Source organism: Trifolium pratense, linkage group LG6 (genome assembly GCF_020283565.1).
Source record: "Trifolium pratense cultivar HEN17-A07 linkage group LG6, ARS_RC_1.1, whole genome shotgun sequence".
Classification (NCBI taxonomy): Eukaryota; Viridiplantae; Streptophyta; class Magnoliopsida; order Fabales; family Fabaceae; genus Trifolium; species Trifolium pratense.
In genome coordinates, this window is record NC_060064.1 from 9873292 (window position 1) to 9893016 (window position 19725).

Sequence of the window (19725 nt, forward strand, 5' to 3'; positions counted from 1 at the left end):
AAAAGAATTTAATATTTACTATTATGGGTAATACAAATTTAATAAAAAGTCGTCTCGTACGTGAGCTTAGCTCAGTTGGTAGGACATTGCATTTTATATGCAGTGGAGCCGATTTCGAACCCCACTCATCCCACTTATCCACCATAAGGGTAAAATTTATAGCCACTAGGCTACTCTCGTATATTGACTAATTCATGAATGATGTATGCACTATTCTAAACCCCAAACCACCACTCACGGCGCCTACTTAATTAACCGTCAACAGGCCCAACCCAGAGGCAGGGCAAGCGGGCCTATAGCGTGCCTAGGGCTCAAAAATATTTCCAGGCCCATCATCAAAATATATTGGTCAAGTAGTATTTACTGAGATGTTAATACCACAAGTAATATTGATTGTTGTAGTGGTTCACGCGTCAATGTTAAGCTTTTAATGACGTGGGGTCGCAGGTTCCATTTCCATTTGTGACGTTTAACTATTAAATTTATCACAAGTTTGGTTCATTTTCTATAAATAAAATCATTCTATATCTTACAAATAACTTCACTACTTTACTTTTAAAAAAAGTACATTTTATTATTTCTTCGAAATACTTTATAAATATCTTGGTAGCTTTCTCATAGTTACAACCACACCATTCATTGGCAATGTCCTCTTGAATTATACAATCATTGAGAGAAATATGACATTCCTACTAAATTACTACAAAATAATAGATGTGTTTAGCATTGGAGAAATCCTTTTGGCTGTTTTTATTTTCATTGCAATTCATTATTGGAGAATCAATAGAAACACACCTATGACAATATGGCCTATCATGGGAATGCTACCTAGTTTGATACACAATGTATCCAACTTCCCCGATTATATAAACTCACTTTTGCAACAAAATGGAGGAACTATCATTTTTGAAGGACCATGGTTAACAAAAATGAAGATTGTTTTCACAAGTGACTCCATGAATGTGCAACATATTACAAGCACAAAATTTGAAAACTACGGAAAAGGAAACGATTTCGAAGAAATTTTTGAAGTCCTTGGAGATGGAATTTTCAGGTCTGATTTCCACATTTGGAAGTACAATAGAACACTACTTCATTCAATTTTCAAGCAGGAAAATTTTCAGGTATTTCTTCAGAAAACCATTGAAAAAAAAATCTTTAGTAGTCTTCTTGTGTTTCTTGATCATGCTTGTAAAAATGGGTTGCAAGTGGATTTGCAAGATATATTTCATAGGTTAACCTTTGACAATATATGTTCTATAGTTTTAGGATCTGATCCTCTTTGTCTTTCTATTGATCTCCCTGAAATTGAATGTGAGAGAGCCTTTACTTATGCAGACAACACATTCTTCCTTAGACATGTAAAGCCTAAATTCTTTTGGAAGCTGCAAAAATGGCTTCAAATTGGTGATGAGAAAAAGTTTACAGAGAATCGGAAAATTGTTGATCAATGGTTGTATTCAAAAATCAAATCCAAAAAAGAAATGCAAGGAGAACAACAATTTGATTTGGTAAGTATCATTTTGAGACAAAGTATAGGAGATGGAAAAAATCCAATAGATGACGAGAATAAGTTTCTAAGAGACACATCGATTAATCTACTTGCGGCTGGAAGAGACACTATTGGTTCTGCTCTTACTTGGTTTTTCTGGTTGGTGGCAACACACCCTATTGTTGAAGCTAAGATTCTTGAAGAGATCAAAGAAAATTTACCATCAAGAAAGGATAATTGGAAATATTTAGGAGTGGAAGTGCTTAACAAGTTAACTTATCTACATGGAACTATATGTGAAGTCTTAAGGCTTTATCCACCATTGCCTTTTGAGCATAAATCATCATTGAAATCTGATGTACTTCCTAGTGGACATAAGATTAAATCAAATACAAAGATATTGTATTCTCTATACTCAGTTGGAAGAATGGAGAAGCTATGGGGAGAAGATTGCTTGGAATTCAAGCCAGAGAGGTGGATTTCTAAGAAAGGAGGGATAATTCAAGTACCCTCTTATAAGTTCATTGCTTTTAATGCCGGACCAAGGACTTGTTTGGGTAAGGATATAAGTTTTATTGAGATTAAAATGATTGCTGCATCAATATTGATGAATTATCAGATTCAAGTGGTGGAAGATCATCCTATAATTCCAAGTATTTCTGTTATCCTACACATGAGACATGGTTTGAAGGTTAATGTGAAAAAAAGAAGCATTTGATGATAAGGGAGATTTTATTAAATAATTGAACTATGTTCAAATATTGCTAAATGTAATGTTTATTTAAATTTGAATCCTTACATGTACAATATGTTTAGTTGTGCTTGTTTGTTTTTCCAATCCTAGAGTATAAATATGTTATATTATGAGTGTTACTTTGGATTGTAATTATCATTTGATAGTATTAATGTTTGTTTTAAGGTTATTTGTTATCTTCTTTTCTAAATTAGTTGATCACTAATGACATGTGTTTAGTGGTTCGATTTTTAGTTGAGAGAGAATAACTCATTTTGTGTATTCAGTACCTATCTTCTCTGATGAAAAATATTTATTGTAAATGAGCTTCATGCACTTGAGATTAAGTTCAAGAATAACTATTGCACTTAAACCTTATTAGTCATTAATTTGGTTTAAGAGTGATCCTAGTATCACAGTTCCTTCAAATTTAAGAATGGTTATATCATCATATTCCCTATGATTTGAATGGTGTTAGTTATCATATAAGTATGGTCTCAGTACAATATTAGAATGGTCATAGCACCATATTATAATGGACTTAAAATCATAGCGCACTAGTTTAAGTACCATAATTGAGGGTGTAATTCTTGCCCGATATCTATAGTGCAGTTGTTATCGGTATCGGTATCAGTAGAATTGGGTTGTTTTATCCTGGGGACTTCGTGGTTGATAGTCTGCCTTGCACAATTCTGGGCAGGGCCGCGAAACGTCTTAAAGAAAGCGTATCAACCCCCGACTCAATCCAGTAATCTATTCGGTGACTGAAAATTATTTTGAACCTCAGAAACACCATAGACTCTGTCAACAGCCAACAAAGTTATCGTCGCCACCTCCTCTGCATCTTTTCAATTGTCGGTCACTGAAGATGCAAGTTGATATTTGAAGAGGGAAACAATATTATTTTTCTCATGTACTCTTATTTATTACTCCATTTAACTACTTTATCAACTAGGTATAGTTAAGAAATTCCTGTAATGTTCAATGGTATCACCATATGAACATCACATTTTATATGCATATATTGATGTTTGAACCTTGAATATTTCACTTATAAAATTGTATGAGAATTTGAATCAACAGGCGGATGACAAGGGGTTTCGAAGGGTGTTCAGGAGGAACAATCGCATAGGACATCAAAATTTTAGTGACACCAATTTTATTTTTACTTAGTGTGTATTAGATTCAAGCGCGTGCGTATGTGTTAAAATAAATAAATTATATAATTAATATAACTAAATTTTAAAATAGATAGACTCTTATGCTCTTGATATATTTGAAGAATTGAAAGTTATGATAGAGATTTAAAGTTTTAAACAAATGAATATATTTGGTGAATTTTTTTCAATATTGATATAATTTTTAATATTTCTTACATATTATATATTTCTATTTAATTACGACTTATAAAAAAAATGGAACATCAAATTTATAACTTGCACAAGACACTCAAAATTTTAGGGACGACTCTGGCGGAGGAGTATATCTTATCTAGGGATGACAAAAAAATTGTACCCATGGGTATTCACGAATAAAATCCGACACATGCATGGGACGGATAACTTAATAGATATCTGCAGATAAAATAAATGAATATTTCAATTATCGGGATTTAATTGATACAGATGTGGGTTTAAGACTACTTATGCCTGCGGAGTAAATTAGTAAAATAAAATCTCTACTTAAATATAAACTCTAATATCCTGCATGAATATAGAGCGGATATAAATATCTAACAAAATGGATACGAATATCATAATACCTAAGAGAGAATCCTCTCAATTACATTTTGTGTCAAGTCAAATCTCAACATTACATTTAATTATCATTGTAATTTTATTTTATTTTATTCAGAAAATAAATGGTTAGATTTGATTTTATACTGAATCTTCTGCTGTGGAAACTATATGGCCATCCAGTTTGATAGAAATCACTTTTTTTACGCAAATATATATCACTTTAAAAAAAAAAACTTCTACACGTGAATCGTGATACACAAACCTAACTCTTTGGTGTTGTTGACTAACTCTAAATAGGAGGAATATAAGGAAAGGAAAAAAAGGAAAAGAAAATAGACACGACATTATATCTTGCAAGGTGTTACAAATCTAATAGTTAAATTTTTTTGGTCCATTATGGGCCAATAGTTCCATGGTCCATTTTTATTCAAAAAAGTATGTAGGGTAAATGTAGCTTTCAATAATTTCAATAATTAAAGGACCGTTAAATGGTAGAAGTTAAGGCAATTTATTGCACAATTGTCAAACTTAAGAGGATAAAATCGCACAATTGAAATTTAGGAGGTTAAAATCGCACAATTGAAATTTGGGAGGCTAAAATTGCACAATTGTCAAACTTAAGGGGTTAAAATCGCACAATTGAAACTTGAAGGACAAAAATCGCACAATTGTAAAACTTGAGGGGTCAAAACTGTATTTAAGCCTAAAAAGAAAAAATATATTCATGAATGCACAAATTTTGTGATGGTTGTTAATCAAAAAGCCATTTGTGCTTTTAATCACTGAGGATGCATTTCGAATGTATTTTTTGCAGGAAAAATAAGAAATTCCAAAATGTCATAATTTCTTGAGGGTACTTATGTATGTTTAATTCCAAAATACTATCATTTATTTGTTTTGAAGAAATGTTTTATTTTATTTTTTAAAGTATATCATGTTAAGAACAAGCTAATAATGATGTGCAAAAAATCAAGAACCATTTGACAAAAGTTTAAACCCTAAAATATTGATGAAATTTGAATACTACTCTATCCAATCTTAAATATAAGCAACAACAAAAAAAAATACATATATTTGCTTATACTTAGAGGGAGCATGTGATTTCATACAAGTAAATTGTAAGGAAATTGCAAAATTTAATGAAAATAAACATGATAGATATCTAATATTCTTCAACTATGTTTAACATATTAAATAATTGATCGTCACTAGGGTACACAACACTTGTGTTTTAAAAGAGGATTGTTTTACAATTTCTGTTTTTTTTACAAACTCTAAGGTTAAAGAGAAATGAAATGCAAATAACAAAAATGTACCTAACCTATCATACTAGACAAAAACACCGATGCACCATAACATAGCATCAGTTAATAAATTAAAGCAATGTGCTTAAACAGTTGTGTTTTGTTAAAAGTACATAATCATGTATGGATTCAATCATTGCTCAATTCGTGAATCGCCATGTTCACTATGTATGTGACTCCCGTATTTATCCGATGAGTCAAGAGGTGTGTGCAACTCTGGACGAGGAAATAGAAGTTTGAGACGGAAAGCATCGACTCCATTCAAATAGTAGTGAAACAGACGTTTCGCCCTAATAAAACCAAGGCGACCATACAATGCAAGTGCTCCTTTATTTGTGACTTCTGCTTCCAATGTAACCTATAATCATGGGTTGTATGGTGAGATTGAAGGTAAAACAAATATAAAGGAAAAGAGTAAAAAAATTAAAGAAGTGAGAGTTGAAAATTGATTCGAGTAAAGGAATATAGAGTGAATAGTAATCAAGAGCAAGGTTGTTAAACTCAAGGATCGATCTATGGAAACTCGTAAAATCACTTAGACTTGGACTCGTAGACTTGCAAGTGTTTACTTTTTGGTATTAACCCTCTGGTTCGCAAAGGAAGGGGGCCCAAGTAATCCAGAGTCAGCTGCGAGATAAGTAAACCAGGGTCGAACTCGGGTTCTCCCGAACAATTCATTCTAGGGGAAGTTCATTAACCACTTGCAAGTGTTTACTCGATACAAAAGTAATATTTAACATCTAACATAAACTCTAAACACAAATTACTACAACCTCTGTAGCAAGTATTCAGCTTAACAGATTTAGGTATCAACTTATTAGAGTTGGGTTGAGTCACCTCATTGACCTGTTGGATTCATTGCAAATGATTCTATGCAAATCTACCCAAGTTAACACAAACACTTATGTAAGCGAGTTAGCCCGGTTTTTTGGATATCTATATAGTCATAAACTCTTAGGTTTCTATCAGTTAACTCTTAGGTTTCTATCAGTTAACTCAAGAGTTTAACAACCAAGATCAGAAGATTTGCCATTTTCATCCCATCTATGACAAAATTATAAGACCACTATGAGAAAATTATAAGACCAGTACCTTAGGATTAAGACCAGAACCAAAAGATTAAGTTACTTATCAAAAACAATCATCATATGAAAACATAGGGATTATTTTATAGAAACTGTTTATAATCATTCCAAAACATTTGAAGTGTTATTGTTTGAAAGAAAACAAAGTGAAACTATTTTGTATGTGTTTATTGTGCAGATACGTTAGTCGGTAATATCTGAAATGCCAGTTATTTAGTAAAATCTAGCTTAGAGGTGAAAATTGTAGAACATTCTGTACTATCTGAAATGCCAGTTTTCAAATCTCAAGTGTAATTTTTTCATTGAAAAGTACCACTCAAGGTTACATGCAATGTTGTGTGCGCCTGAATACCGTGCAGGAAAAAGCTAACGGGAAAGTAAACTCATTATTGTATAGATGAAAATGTTATCAAATATAAGTAGTCACACACGACAAAATAGAATCAAGGACAAAAACACCATGGAGAAAGTCAAGGTGATACTATTGTGAAAATTATGATAGTCTCACATTTAATGATCAGGGTATATGCGAAAAGACACTAGAACCGCCAACAAGAAAGATAGACGACATGACACGAATAAGGACAATCCAATAGTTAGAGGTAGAGAGAGATCAAGGAACACTACAGGTATAAAAGGGGTAAAGGGGTTTAACTTTAAATAGTCTATCATTAGACACGATTCAAAATACGACATAGGATATTATAGCGTTGTTTGATCTTGTAACCAACCCCACCTGGAGGAAAAATACTTCCGCCGTTGTTGTTCGTTACAAAATTTCAAAGTTTCTCATTTTCCATAAAAGACAGCATAACAGTAAGTGAAAGCTTTCTCTACATGTCCTATACTAAAAGCTTTCTCTAGACGCCTAAGCTACAGGACATTGGCATACAATTGGACATAGGCCTAGTTTAGCTTAACTTCTTCTGACTTGTGGAAGCTTTTCAATTGAGAGATAAGTAATTGATTTCGGACAAGAACAAAAAATCTTTTAAGTTCAATGATACAAGAATCTGAAAACATTTAGATATTGGAATTATTTCAAGTTTATTTTCCTGCAAGTGATGGCCAAGTCTATGGTGCACAAATGAGACAAATCTTTCACCGTGCACAACCATGTTTTCACCATTGGATTAATAAGTCTCGCCATTGGATCAAATGAGATGTGATGTAACATTTTGATCCAATGGTGAAAAAAACTTGTGCATGGTGTAAGACTTTTCTCACTTGTGCATATTAGACAAAGCCGTAACGTAAGTGCTAATTAAAAGATGTATACAAACTGTCTCATAGCTACATTATACATACCTCATCACAACCAGATTCCATCATCACCTTGATAGACCTAGTAACAAGTTCTGTAGCTGCATAAAAAACCAAGCAAAAGTCAAAAGTCAACCATCAGAAGCATTAAACTTAACATTTTTCTAGGACTCCTTATAATCATATCACATAAGCCTGTTTGGATAAACAACTTAATTAAGCACTTTTAGCAAAAATGCTAATCAAATAAGTGCTTATGTATAAGCTATAAGGTGTTTTAATAAGCAACCCTGAAGAGCTTGTGACAATAAGCTGAAATGAACATTTAATGAGCTGTTTCCATAAGCTCTCTCAAACAGCCTCAATGCATGTTTGGATTGACGGTGAGATGACAAAATCACGGTGAACCACATGATATAGGCAAAAGCTATACTAGGAGCGGGATTGGCACAAAATCATCATGCCACCGTGATTTTGCCAAACTCACAACCAATCCAAACACACACTCACAAGTATAAGCTCAAATAATTCAATCCAAACAGACTCTGAAGAGCTTATGAAAATATGCTGAAATGAGCATGTAATGTATGTTTCCATAAGCTCTCTCAAACAATCTCAATGCATGTTTGGATTGACGGTGAGATGACAAAATCACGGTGAACCACATGATTTAGGCAAAAGCTACACTAGGAGCGGGAGCAGCACAAAATCACCATGCCACCGTGATTTTGCCAAACTCACCGTCAATCCAAACACACTCACAACAAGTATAAGCTCAAATAAAATGCTTATAGAACTCGTTATTTATAAGTTCTTTTTAAAACAAAAGATAAAATAAAGTCAATCTGTTTTATATAAATGATAAGTTGTTCCCATCCTCTATCCTGACGAGTTTATCAAAATAAGCTAAAAACATCTTATGAACATGCAATGTGCAATTTATATATACTCCCCCAAGTCACAATATAAGCTCAAATTATCTAATCTAAACAACAAATAATAGCAAATGAAAAAACAAACTAAAAATTAAAAAGAAAATAGAAAAACATGAATTTACCAATGCCTCTTCCTCTATAGGGTTTGATTACAACAAGCATAGCAATGTATCCTCTAAAAGTGCTACGATGTTCCCCCATTTTACAAACCACCGTACCAACACATTTACCCTTATGAAAAGCCTAAAAAAAACAAAAACATAATGTTAATGAAATTAAAGTGATTAACTCATAAACAAAAAACGACCCAGATAATAAAAAAGTGAAAAGATTAAAGATTTATAACCAGAAAAGAAAGATGGGGCCATAGATAAACGAAGTAACGATATGTGAAGATTGAGTAAGGTTCGCTGAGTTCTTCGTCGACAAGGTTCATGATTAGAGGGAGGTGATGTTCTCCACCGTAACTGATGTATTCAATCTCGGAATCATCGAAGTCTACTTTTGAGATTTCTGTTTCGTCTTTGTTGCTTCTTGTTTCCATGTCTTCTCCTTCTTCCTCGTTTCTTGATGTTCTTTTTGCAAAACAAGGTGTTACTATGTTGTTAATGGGTCTTGGTTTCGTGAAATTCCAATTTTACCCTCATAAATAGTTTTTCGGAAAATATTTTCTAAAAGCTATATTTTTTTTAGAATATATTTTTGAAATAGATTTAAATGTAGTTTTTTTATTTATTTTCTCGAAATAAACTTAAATATAGTTTTTGGATTTATCTTTTCTCTAACACAAAGTTAGACATTGTATTTAAAGTTATGGATCATTCCGCTGATGCAAATTCAAATATTACAGCAATTTCATCATTAGAATCATCCAGAATTTTATGTGCAATGTTTGGTTTCGCATCAACGAAAGAATATTGAGGAGCATCAATATCTGAAATTAATTAAAAAAAAACAAAATTCTCTAACTAAAAATATATTTCAAATTATAGAATTCAAAACAAATTTTAAATACCAGGGACTTCTAATTTCTTTCTTAATATTTTAGCCTTATGATTCAACAACAAAAAATATGAAAAAAAAAATAATTATTTAAAGGCACAGAGGTATACTACGAGCAATGTAATTTCTTAAAAATTGTTTTCCATTAAAGTGAGATAAAAAAAACACATTTTTTTTATCCAAATTTACTCATTTAAAAGATAAAAAATGGTGTTGGTTTTGTCAAACTTAATACAGCATTTTCCAATTTAATATCCATTCGAAGTAAAAGTAGGGTGGAAAAATAATTTTATTTAAAATAGTTTAATGACATATATCTTTAGTGTAAAATAACTTTACACCAACTTTCAACTAGAAAATGTCTTACCTCATCAACAAAAAAATTTCAACAAGAAACTATTATTCTTCCATGTCACACAATTAATTTTAAAATAATCATACAAGAGTAGAGTGATGTGGCAAATTAGTGATTTTGCATTGGATGACTGCGTAAAAGGGCAAACTATCATTTTAGTTTCTTGAAGTGTAACTCACTCATGTACCGGTCCATTAAGTGACCAAATTAACTAACGAAAAATACATTTGATGACCAAATTGATTGCCTAAAAACACATTTGAATACCAAAATGACTAATAAATAAGACACATATTACAACTTTGATACATTCATGAACAAATGCGAGCGCGAGATAGACTTTCAAAATCAAAAGTGTAAAACTGTTCTACGCTGACCGTCCTTTATATTTATTCCTATTTAAAAAAACCTCTAAAAAATCATTTGGGCTTGGGCCACCGACTATGTTATGGAAAGCCCAAAAATGAACATCCAAAAATCACGCACCAGTCAAGCTCGGAGGCTAGTCAGAGACATTTTTCCCCTTTTTTTCGACTCTCTCTCAAAATCTCATTTGGTTTCGTTTTGTGTAAAACACAATCGCACAGAGAAAGCGAAGAACGAACAACGAAGAAGACGAAGATGTTGAGGGTTGCATCTAAGAGACTTTCATCTCTCTCAGGGAGGGCTAATTACACCGCCTCCGCTCTTCTTTCCAGGAACCCTATCGCACCGCCGTCTTCATCCGATCATCAACGCAGATCTGACCCCTTTTCGATCCAATCCGAATTCTTTCTTCCTTTTAGAGGTTAGTTCTTTCATTTACCGTTCCTTTTATCGTCACTTCGAAATTCAGCTAGAAATTAATTGATTTGAATTGATTCTGTTTTTTGTTATGTCGGTTTGATTCTTTTGATTTTAGGGTTCGTTGTGATTTGTGTTTTTTTATTTTATGATGATTTGATTGTTTTGGATGGTTATTGTTGTTTATGTAAGGTGGAATCTTTATAAAGTTTATTATTTGTTGATTATTTATGTGATTAGGTTTTAGCTTTTGGTTGTGTTTCCGTTGTTGATTCATTCCAATCTTATGGGAGGTTGATGTGTTTGAAGTAGAATTGAAGATGGCGTGAGAATTGTTATCTTGTGAATTTCGACTTTGAGTAATAGAATTGTGATGGTTTTTATGATAGTATTGAAGATGTGATTTTTTTTGTGTCCGTGGGTGTTATGGAATTGCACTTTTGAATAAATGGAATTCGAAACTACCTAGTTTGTTGTTTAATTTTTTATATGAAGTTTTGAATTGCAATCATCATGATTATTATTTATATTGCATAGATTCGCGACTGTGGAGACATAAGTAACTTTAATGTCAACACTCAAATCATGGTTTCTGCTCTTCGTTAAAACCTTGGTTTATGGTAAAATGTTTTTTCTGTATGTGGAATTATAATCCATTATAATTCATTGTGCGTTCATCGATGCATGTTTAGTAGTTTGTTGTTTGACTACTGTATTAGAACTGGAAGGGACATCTTGATGGTTGACAGATTTGTACTCCCCTTGTTCCTTTTTAATTGTCATTTTTTTAGTAATAAAAAGTTTATAGTTATTTGCCATTTTCAAATTTCAACTTTACATTAACTACTCTTTTGTCGGTTATACCATTATCTTGTTAATTATTATTATTAAACACTTATATTAGTGAAGAGAATAAATTAAGATTATGTTTGAAATTTGCACAACTTTAAAAGACATGTAGATAGGAACAGAGGGAGTACTATTCTATGCATTGTTGTAAAAACTAATTGTTGCCTTATTCATATAGGAAATGCATTTAAGATTCCGTTGGCACGACTTTATTTTCTGGTGGTATGAATATAAAATCACATATCTGATAAGTTAATGCTGATATGTTTGAATTATATTTGTGGTAATAGTGATATTTCATTTCATTCCTATCTTTGAAGCTTTATCGGTGACAATGCAAAGTAGAATATTTTGCGCTTTTGATTCCAGTTGCAATTTTAATAAAATAATGCAAAGATGGTTAACTGCTATTGAATTGTTTAGTTGGATCGACCCAAAATAACATTTGACGGTGTTTGATAATAATCCATGTAATTGTTGTATGTACATGCTGGTAGGTATCTCTCCGTTCTGTTTTATGATTTACCTCTTGTCTATCTTCACTCTATCATTAGATCTATATTTGAATTGCAGTTGCATATTTTACTTTCGGGGACTAGTTGTGTAGTTTGCAATTTTGTGCGTATGTTATTCTTTGGATTGTTTGTTAATATGAGGCTTGTTTTCTCTTCAATTGGTTTGTTATTTTTAGCCAACTAGATATAACTCCATTAATTAACAAGTGATTAAATTCGATTACATTCAGGTTTTTCTACTGAATCACTGATCCACACAAAAGAGAACAGCATTATTCCTGAAATTCCCGCAACTGTTACAGCTGTTAAAAATCCTTCTTCTAAGATTGTATATGATGAATACAACCACGAACGATTTCCTCCTGGTGACCCAAGCAAGAGGGCATTTGCATACTTTGTCCTAACAGGTGGAAGGTTTGCTTATGCCTCTCTCATCCGCCTTCTTGTCCTCAAGTTTGTGCTCAGCATGTCAGCAAGTAAGGATGTTCTTGCTATGGCTTCACTTGAAGTTGATCTCTCCAGCATTGAGCCGGGCACTACTGTCACTGTTAAGTGGCGTGGAAAGCCAGTATTCATCAGGCGCAGAACAGATGACGATGTGAAGCTGGCAAACAGTGTTGATGTTGGATCTCTTCGTGACCCTCAGCAAGATGCTGAAAGAGTCAAGAACCCAGAATGGCTCGTTGTTATCGGTGTTTGCACACATCTGGGTTGCATTCCCTTGCCAAATGCTGGGGACTATGGTGGATGGTTTTGCCCATGCCATGGATCACATTATGATATTTCTGGCAGAATTAGGAAGGGACCTGCACCATACAATCTGGAGGTACCAACTTATACATTCTTGGAGGAACACAAGTTGTTGATCGGTTAAAGACCTTGGGCTACTCACTAGTGGAATGAGTCCAAAATATTTTTGATTTATTGGATAATGTCGAAATGCGCCATGGACATACTTGGCCTGGAAATCTTGATTTATTTGTTATGTTTTAGCAAGTGTTTATGTATCTCCGAATTTCAAGTATTACTGTTTGGTGAGACTTGTATCAATAATTGCCTGGCTTTTTTGTTTACAATTTACAGATGAATTGTTTAAAAGCTGATGACTTCAGGCACATTGCATTGTACTTTAAAATATTAAATGGCATTTGGAAATCTGCTTAGCAAATAGGCTGTGGCATTTATTTTTGAATACAATATTCCATTGTGATTGTGTTGTATATCTGATGAATTAAACAAGTAGCCATTGAACATATTGTATTTGGTACATCTTAAAAAATAAGAATCATAACAACCACCTTAAATAAACTAGGTGCTCTGATGCGAATATCAAAACTGTCAGCTAGCTGCTTGAACATAATTAGTTTACAAACATTTGCTTTTGGATTCAGCTGTGGCTGCTCTTTATATGTTGATTCATGTGTGTACATTCTGTTCTGTCATGTGGTAAAATGAGTTATGTTTCGAAAAGGCCTTTAACATAAACCATGCCCTTTTCACTAAACTTGAGTTCCTTTCTCATTTGCTCGACTTGTTGGTCGTCACCTTGAACAACAACCTCTGATAGGGTTCCATCTTCTTTAACTATCATTTTCACCTTAATTTGCTCCTTTCTGGATGCTCGAGTCCAATAATAAGCACCTCTGCATAAATATTCACGGTATCATCAGCTCATTCTAGTAGTACTCGATGAACGAAGTATTTTCATTCAATGCATTAATAAGTTTAAATGTAAATTGTCATTGCTTTCACTTACGCCAATGGACTTAAGATGGTTAACAAAAACCAATTATTGCCAACATCTGGTACAGTTATTGTGAGCACAAGGGAAACACTTGCCAAGCTGATGGCAGTGCAGAAAGTTAACAGTGCTGCTTGCCCCCTGCTGGGAACCATCACTCCTTCAAACCTTCATATAGAAGAAACGCGAAAACTTGTTTAGTTGTCTATCTTCATTTGCAGTAGTGATTAAGAAGCAAAATACAAAGTTAAGAGTACAATGTATCAACAATAATGAATGAGTGGACACCATATAGTTAGTAATTTTGATTAGTTCTTTTATAACATTAGAGATTGGCCTAATTGGCTCTAGTATACTTTTGATAAGGATTAACTTGGTAATTTCTTTCACCAAATGATGCCAAATTTCATCTATTAAGCATTACAGTTTCAAAAAGAAAACAATTAAAGAAAATGTAATGGTTACTTACGTGATTGTTTCTCCTCTATCAACCACTGCAAAATTATTACGAGTAAAAAATGATAGTATCTCCCCTGCAACCAGATTCGGTGCCTTATTTCCACCTTCCTCTATAAATGTCTTCTTCACAATCTATTTTTCCACACCAAACAAAACAAACCAAAATTATCAACAACAAAGTGGGAATTAATGAATGAATTATGAATCACATACACTCCTCGGGGTGTCAGACACGCATCACTGTCCAACACCAACACATACGATTATATTGAACTATGTCATTTTCACAAATTATTATCAGTGTCATGTCATGTATCAACATATCAGTGTCGTGTCTGGTGTTCGTGTCTGTGCTTCATAGTGAATAAATGAATGAATGAACGAATGAATTACTTTGGATTTAACAGAACGTTTGATGAGAGACCAAAGACCAGGAACAGAGATAACAAAGAGACCAAGAGAAGTATAATAACTAGCCAAAGAGTAACCAGCAGTCTCTGTTGTAAGCAATAAAAGAGAATTTGGGTTTAGTAGTTGTTGTTGGTGAGTGATGAATTCGGCACTTTCGTGAAGGGATAAGCGAAGTTTCTTTGGCTTTGAAGTTGGAAGGTGTTGTTGTTGGTGGTGCCATGGTTGTAGTTTGGTGGTGTGAAATGGAAGAGAGCGGAGAGGGAGTGGATGTGGGGTTGACAGCATCATCTTGGCAGCCATTGGTTTTGCAGAGAATGGATAGGGAGGGAGAAGATGGGTTAGCAGTTATATTTAACGGTCTAGATTTATGACTGTACTTTAACGGTTTAGATGGAGTGAGTTCATATTGCTTTAATTACACATGTGTGTAGTGTGTTGGTTATATTTTGGCCATCAAAATTAATCTTATACATACATTTAAAGGGCTGCCAATTATATGGCGCATAAGTGAGAAATGTTTGTTCTTATACAGAAATTTATTTCTATCATTATTTGTTTAAATGAGATTTGATATAGTGTGAGATTTATTAATCTAATAGTGAAAATAAGTTTGTGCATGATGAAAGATATATCTCACTTATGTTATTAGATATATCTCTTCAACCAATGTTTTTATTGTCTCGGTAATATTTTTTTATCTACAAATTTGATCTTCATTGTTTATTCATGTAATTTTCATCTCTTGCTCTACTTGATCAACTCTGCCCATTTATCGGTAAATATAAGTCATATTAAGAAAATATAAGTGCTAATAACACTATTTTAAACACTCACTCTTTAATTAGGTGATACTCATGTGAGTCACATAAATTTTATGTGGAATTTTTTAAAAAATGAGACCCATACTGATTTCAAAGAATAAGAGGGGATGTTACTAAAGAAAGTGTTCAAAAAATAGTGTTACTAGTATTTTTAGTAAAAATAATATTTTTAACATAGTATATTGTATATAAATATATAGGTAATCATCATAGTGTTGTTGAATGGGCACCACACATTGAACATGTGGATTGTAGTTGCCACTTTTTGTAAAAGAGATTTTAGTCATACATGGTAAACTATTGAAAACGTAGAGAGATAATAGCCATAGATATTAGGGTGTGGAAGGGAATGAGACTTCATATTTGAAAGTTCATATTTGATAGTAGTAAGCAAGCATCAAAGGTTTACTTAAAGAATGGACAAAAAAAAACAGGTTTACTCCAAAGATACAAAAGTACCCTATCATCATACACAACGCTCTTGAAATTTGTACAGTGCAAATAAGGTGAACAAGCTAGCAACCTAGAGCTTTTCAAAAAAATATATTTTATCCACTAAGAAATGATTAAAAATACTTCTACAAATACTAAACAATAATTAAAACCCCAATAATATATGCTTCATTTTTTGGGTCCAAATACACTTCCTTATTATGTAAAGAGAAGAACAAACAAAATTTACAAACATTAAAATTCTTTAAATAACATTTTAACTAATATTCAAAGGAACTAATATTCAAAGGAGTTTGATGTTCAATATTTACATGAAATGTCATCAAGTTGTAAATCATCAGGTTTTCTAATCTTTTCTTTCAATTGTATACCCTAAAATGTTTAGCAAGATTATAAGGAAGATTCAAAAGAAAGTTTCTTTTTGGGTCATAACATCAAACACCAACCAATCATGTTGGTCAACAAATTGCACAAGAGATTATAAAGATGAAAACAAGCACATTAAAGTAGAAAATATAAATCCAGCATCATTACTTACATAACATAAAATCAAAGCAGCATTTTTAAGTCCATAAGCAAATTAGTGGGCACATACGCACCATGACATGCAGTGTTATATGTAAAACCCCCTAAATGCTAAACTAGTAGTAAGCATAACCTAAACAAGAAAAGTAACATAGTTGCCGATTGTTTTTTGACAGTGGCATGTTGTCAGATGATCAAATGATCACTTGTAGTAATAATCTCCTTCAACTTGCCCAGCTGCAAAAAACCAAAATTTATAATAAATATAATTAAATCTAAGAACAAAGATAACACAAGATTAATAAAGAAATCAAATAAAGAAATCAACTACAATGTTACAAAAAGTCAGTAAAATCTTGAAGTCATACCTCCGAGATATTTACCCCGACTTGCTTGAGCATCAGCTTCAGTGTTATGACCCTTAAAACATTAAAAAACAGGCATTTGTTAAAATCATGAAACAAGGAGGCAAAATCATATGGACTAATGCCATTGATGCTAGTGATTTTCTATTCAAAGTGGTGGAACTAGTATTTTTAATTTCAAATCATACAAGTTTTGACCATTCAAGCATTTGAATCATATATGATTTTCAAAAAAGATATATGCTAGTCATCTTCAGTAGTAGACAGATGTGCCAATTAAAAAAAAAATTGAATAAGTATGATCATAAATGATTTTCAAATGCTAGATGAAAAAGTGAATACCCTAGGAACATGTTCGACAGTGACTGACTTAAAGTTAGACTTCAGCTGTTGAGCCTCATTACAGAGGCCCCTTAAATTCTGGTTGTTCACTTTCCAGGAACCCTCAAACTGTTGCAAAACCAATAAAAAATGTGGTAAATTCATTAGAAAAAATATGGTTAGTAATAAGTAATAAGCAGAATAATGATCAGTAGCAGTAATCTTCTTCAACTAACCATTGGGAATGATATATGAATAAAATGAATCCTTACATTGTGTTTAATGTAGAAAAACAAAACTAATGAGCTTTTTGTATATGATTTTTAACTTAACCACCTATGATTTCCTCAATCCTCAAATCCATAATTTTCTCTTGTCCAATGTAGAAACCGTATAATTGCTTTCAAATCAGCATGCAATATTTTGGAAACAATTGGATTATGTTTTTCTTTTTATCATCATTCATTTCATTCAGATGCAAGTTAAGTAGTGAAATATTGGTCAATGCATACTCTCTCTAAGGGAACTAACCTGGTTGCAAACAAGCTGAGAGTCACCTCGAACATGAACACGATCATATCCTTGGTTTGCAGCTTCTTTCAATCCCAAAATTAAACCTTGATATTCAGCAGAATTATTTGTTTGAGTGCCCAGTCCTTGACTGAAGCGTTGAACCTGTAAAGAGGCCCAATGGTTACTACATTGATATATAACATATAGTTTATAGTTTATAGTACAAATATGAATATTAATCCATAGAGTAGACACCTGATTCCCATCACGCAAAACAGCCCCTGCTCCAGACCTTCCAGGATTTCCACTAGATGCTCCATCGAATTCAAGGGTAACGGAACGCTGCAAGATTTAGTTGATGTTATCTCATATATAAAATAGAGTCATGACTTAGGAAATAAAACTCAGGATTTGAACATGCATGTCAACATCTTATACTAGATTTCAATTTTGCAGAACTTATATTTCCAAAACTAGTGTAAATTATATAGACAATTGGGCGCATGCACACATATGTATATGCATAAAAAATATCATAACATAGACAAGCAAATTAACATCAAAAGTTAATTAACATATTAAAACTAAGCTTAAATTGAAAATTCACAAGTTTAACTAAATGCAATCATCTAGCTCTCTAAATGCAAATAATCCAAGTCTAAATGCAAATAAATTGATTAATTGTGTAACATGTTTGAATGATAGTTTTCTATTTGCTAGTTTGTATTATCATGGAACTTTAGAGTAAATTTCAATAAGAGATTAATTCTATAAAAAAAGTACTATAGAACACAAATATCAATAAGAGATTAAGGAATTAAGGAATATGAGTGAAAATGCATTTTTATAAAATCATTTTTAATATTTTTTTCAAAATAAGAGACGAATCATGAAATCACACATGTTAGGGAAAAATTAATCACCGTCATTAAGATGATATTGGACGGTTAAGATCACACATTTACAAAGTTATTTTTAATTAATCTCTACTAGCATCATTAATTTGCATCAGACGGTTAAGATCAAATGATTAGATCATACCGTCAAGATCAATAACACTATCACACACGGTTACAGCAGAGAAATCGACACATGCAAACACAGTCATGGCGGAAGGAGTAGTCTCGTAGTGAAGACACACAAAGCCTCCACCACCGCACGACCGGAGAAAGCACAGATCGCCGGAGTCAAGCGGAAAAGGAACGTACCGGAGAAAAATGCAAAATCGAATACAGAGAAAGAAAACCTAAATTTTACTCTGCGTTTCTCTAATCAAAGTCATCACGATGCAGTTAAAGACGCCAGAAGACGCAATAACTGTCACCGGGAAAATGCCAACCGTCACCAGAAAAAATGCAAACCCTGACCGGAGAAAAAACACACAGTCGGAACAGAGAAAGAAAACGTTTACTCGGTATTTCTCTAATCAAAATCATAACGACGCAGTTACAGACGCCGGAAGACGCAATAACTGTCACCGGAAAAATGATAACCGTCACCGGAAAACAGAAACAGAGAAAGAAACCCTAACATTTACTCTAAGCAAATGATCATAACTAAATGCAAACAAAAATGGAAAAAATCGCATCAACATGCAGAAAAAAAATAAAATAAAATTTGAAAATGAAATATGAAGATGATTCACCTCTCCCTGGTTTCCACGACTCATGATTTCTCTCTCTGGTTTTCAGTTTTCAATATTATTTCTAGTGAAATGCTTTTCGTTCTCTAGTGCATGCTCTAATACTGCTATTTATAGACGGATTTTTTAGCGAAACTTAAATATACAAAAAAAATATCTTATTAATTTGTTTACTTTTTGGTACAAAAGTTTTTCTATTTTTTAATGGTGACACTAATTAAGCATTTTAAAAATGAAAATTAAAGATAAAATTAATATTGAAATGGTAATTTTTTATATTTCTAAAGTATTAAATTAAATACTACATAATTTGTCCACAGAAAAATATTAAATACACAAAAATATTGAAATGGTAACTTTTATATTTTTAAAGTATTAAATACATAATTTGTCAAAAAAATTTTTTTTTTTTGAAGAAG

The 19725-nt window shown here is 32.6% G+C and overlaps 5 protein-coding genes across 5 annotated transcripts; 2 read left to right on the plus strand and 3 right to left on the minus strand.

The window, feature by feature from the left end:
• Nucleotides 1–543: 543 nt before the first annotated feature.
• On the plus strand, nt 544–2415 carry LOC123893078 (alkane hydroxylase MAH1-like). The gene has a single exon (XM_045942996.1). It carries the CDS (start codon nt 681–683, stop codon nt 2208–2210), a length of 1530 nt encoding a protein of 509 aa, XP_045798952.1. The 5' UTR covers nt 544–680; the 3' UTR covers nt 2211–2415.
• Nucleotides 2416–5132: 2717 nt separating this feature from the next.
• LOC123893285 (N-alpha-acetyltransferase MAK3) lies at nt 5133–9163 on the minus strand. The gene is made up of 4 exons (XM_045943219.1): nt 8898–9163; nt 8674–8794; nt 7662–7717; nt 5133–5626 (listed from the first exon to the last, which is right to left on the minus strand). Exons 1-4 carry the CDS (start codon nt 9093–9095, stop codon nt 5402–5404), a joined length of 600 nt encoding a protein of 199 aa, XP_045799175.1. The 5' UTR covers nt 9096–9163; the 3' UTR covers nt 5133–5401.
• A 1227-nt stretch (nt 9164–10390) lies between these two features.
• LOC123889297 (cytochrome b-c1 complex subunit Rieske-4, mitochondrial-like) lies at nt 10391–13223 on the plus strand. Its single transcript, XM_045938574.1, has 2 exons — nt 10391–10695; nt 12286–13223. Exons 1-2 carry the CDS (start codon nt 10530–10532, stop codon nt 12927–12929), a joined length of 810 nt encoding a protein of 269 aa, XP_045794530.1. The 5' UTR covers nt 10391–10529; the 3' UTR covers nt 12930–13223.
• On the minus strand, nt 13213–15157 carry LOC123889298 (protein COFACTOR ASSEMBLY OF COMPLEX C SUBUNIT B CCB1, chloroplastic). The gene is made up of 4 exons (XM_045938575.1): nt 14649–15157; nt 14266–14387; nt 13812–13964; nt 13213–13698 (listed from the first exon to the last, which is right to left on the minus strand). Exons 1-4 carry the CDS (start codon nt 14964–14966, stop codon nt 13512–13514), a joined length of 780 nt encoding a protein of 259 aa, XP_045794531.1. The 5' UTR covers nt 14967–15157; the 3' UTR covers nt 13213–13511.
• A 1261-nt stretch (nt 15158–16418) lies between these two features.
• On the minus strand, nt 16419–19428 carry LOC123890469 (uncharacterized protein Mb2253c-like). Its single transcript, XM_045940076.1, has 6 exons — nt 19310–19428; nt 17920–18006; nt 17683–17826; nt 17173–17280; nt 16834–16885; nt 16419–16702 (listed from the first exon to the last, which is right to left on the minus strand). The coding sequence occupies exons 1-6, from the start codon at nt 19331–19333 to the stop codon at nt 16668–16670; spliced, it is 450 nt and encodes a 149-aa protein (XP_045796032.1). The 5' UTR covers nt 19334–19428; the 3' UTR covers nt 16419–16667.
• Nucleotides 19429–19725: the final 297 nt, after the last annotated feature.

What these genes read in the sequence shown, in the direction of transcription:
- LOC123893078 (XM_045942996.1), top strand. Translation starts at nt 681, where the DNA reads ATGACATTCCTACTAAATTACTACAAAATAATAGATGTGTTTAGCATT.
- LOC123893285 (XM_045943219.1), bottom strand. Translation starts at nt 9,095, where the DNA reads ATGGAAACAAGAAGCAACAAAGACGAAACAGAAATCTCAAAAGTAGAC. An exon ending in CTATAGAGGAAGAGGCATTG is followed by an intron (nt 7,718 to 8,673) that starts GTAAATTCATGT and finishes TTTTTTATGCAG; the next exon opens with CTACAGAACTTGTTACTAGG. An exon ending in TGGAATCTGGTTGTGATGAG is followed by an intron (nt 5,627 to 7,661) that starts GTATGTATAATG and finishes CCATGATTATAG; the next exon opens with GTTACATTGGAAGCAGAAGT.
- LOC123889297 (XM_045938574.1), top strand. Translation starts at nt 10,530, where the DNA reads ATGTTGAGGGTTGCATCTAAGAGACTTTCATCTCTCTCAGGGAGGGCT. An exon ending in ATTCTTTCTTCCTTTTAGAG is followed by an intron (nt 10,696 to 12,285) that starts GTTAGTTCTTTC and finishes GATTACATTCAG; the next exon opens with GTTTTTCTACTGAATCACTG.
- LOC123889298 (XM_045938575.1), bottom strand. Translation starts at nt 14,966, where the DNA reads ATGGCTGCCAAGATGATGCTGTCAACCCCACATCCACTCCCTCTCCGC. An exon ending in AACGTTCTGTTAAATCCAAA is followed by an intron (nt 14,388 to 14,648) that starts GTAATTCATTCG and finishes GTGGAAAAATAG; the next exon opens with ATTGTGAAGAAGACATTTAT. An exon ending in ACCATCTTAAGTCCATTGGC is followed by an intron (nt 13,699 to 13,811) that starts GTAAGTGAAAGC and finishes ATATTTATGCAG; the next exon opens with AGGTGCTTATTATTGGACTC.
- LOC123890469 (XM_045940076.1), bottom strand. Translation starts at nt 19,333, where the DNA reads ATGAGTCGTGGAAACCAGGGAGAG. An exon ending in CTGTCGAACATGTTCCTAGG is followed by an intron (nt 16,886 to 17,172) that starts GTATTCACTTTT and finishes TAATGTTTTAAG; the next exon opens with GGTCATAACACTGAAGCTGA. An exon ending in TCGGGGTAAATATCTCGGAG is followed by an intron (nt 16,703 to 16,833) that starts GTATGACTTCAA and finishes GGTTTTTTGCAG; the next exon opens with CTGGGCAAGTTGAAGGAGAT.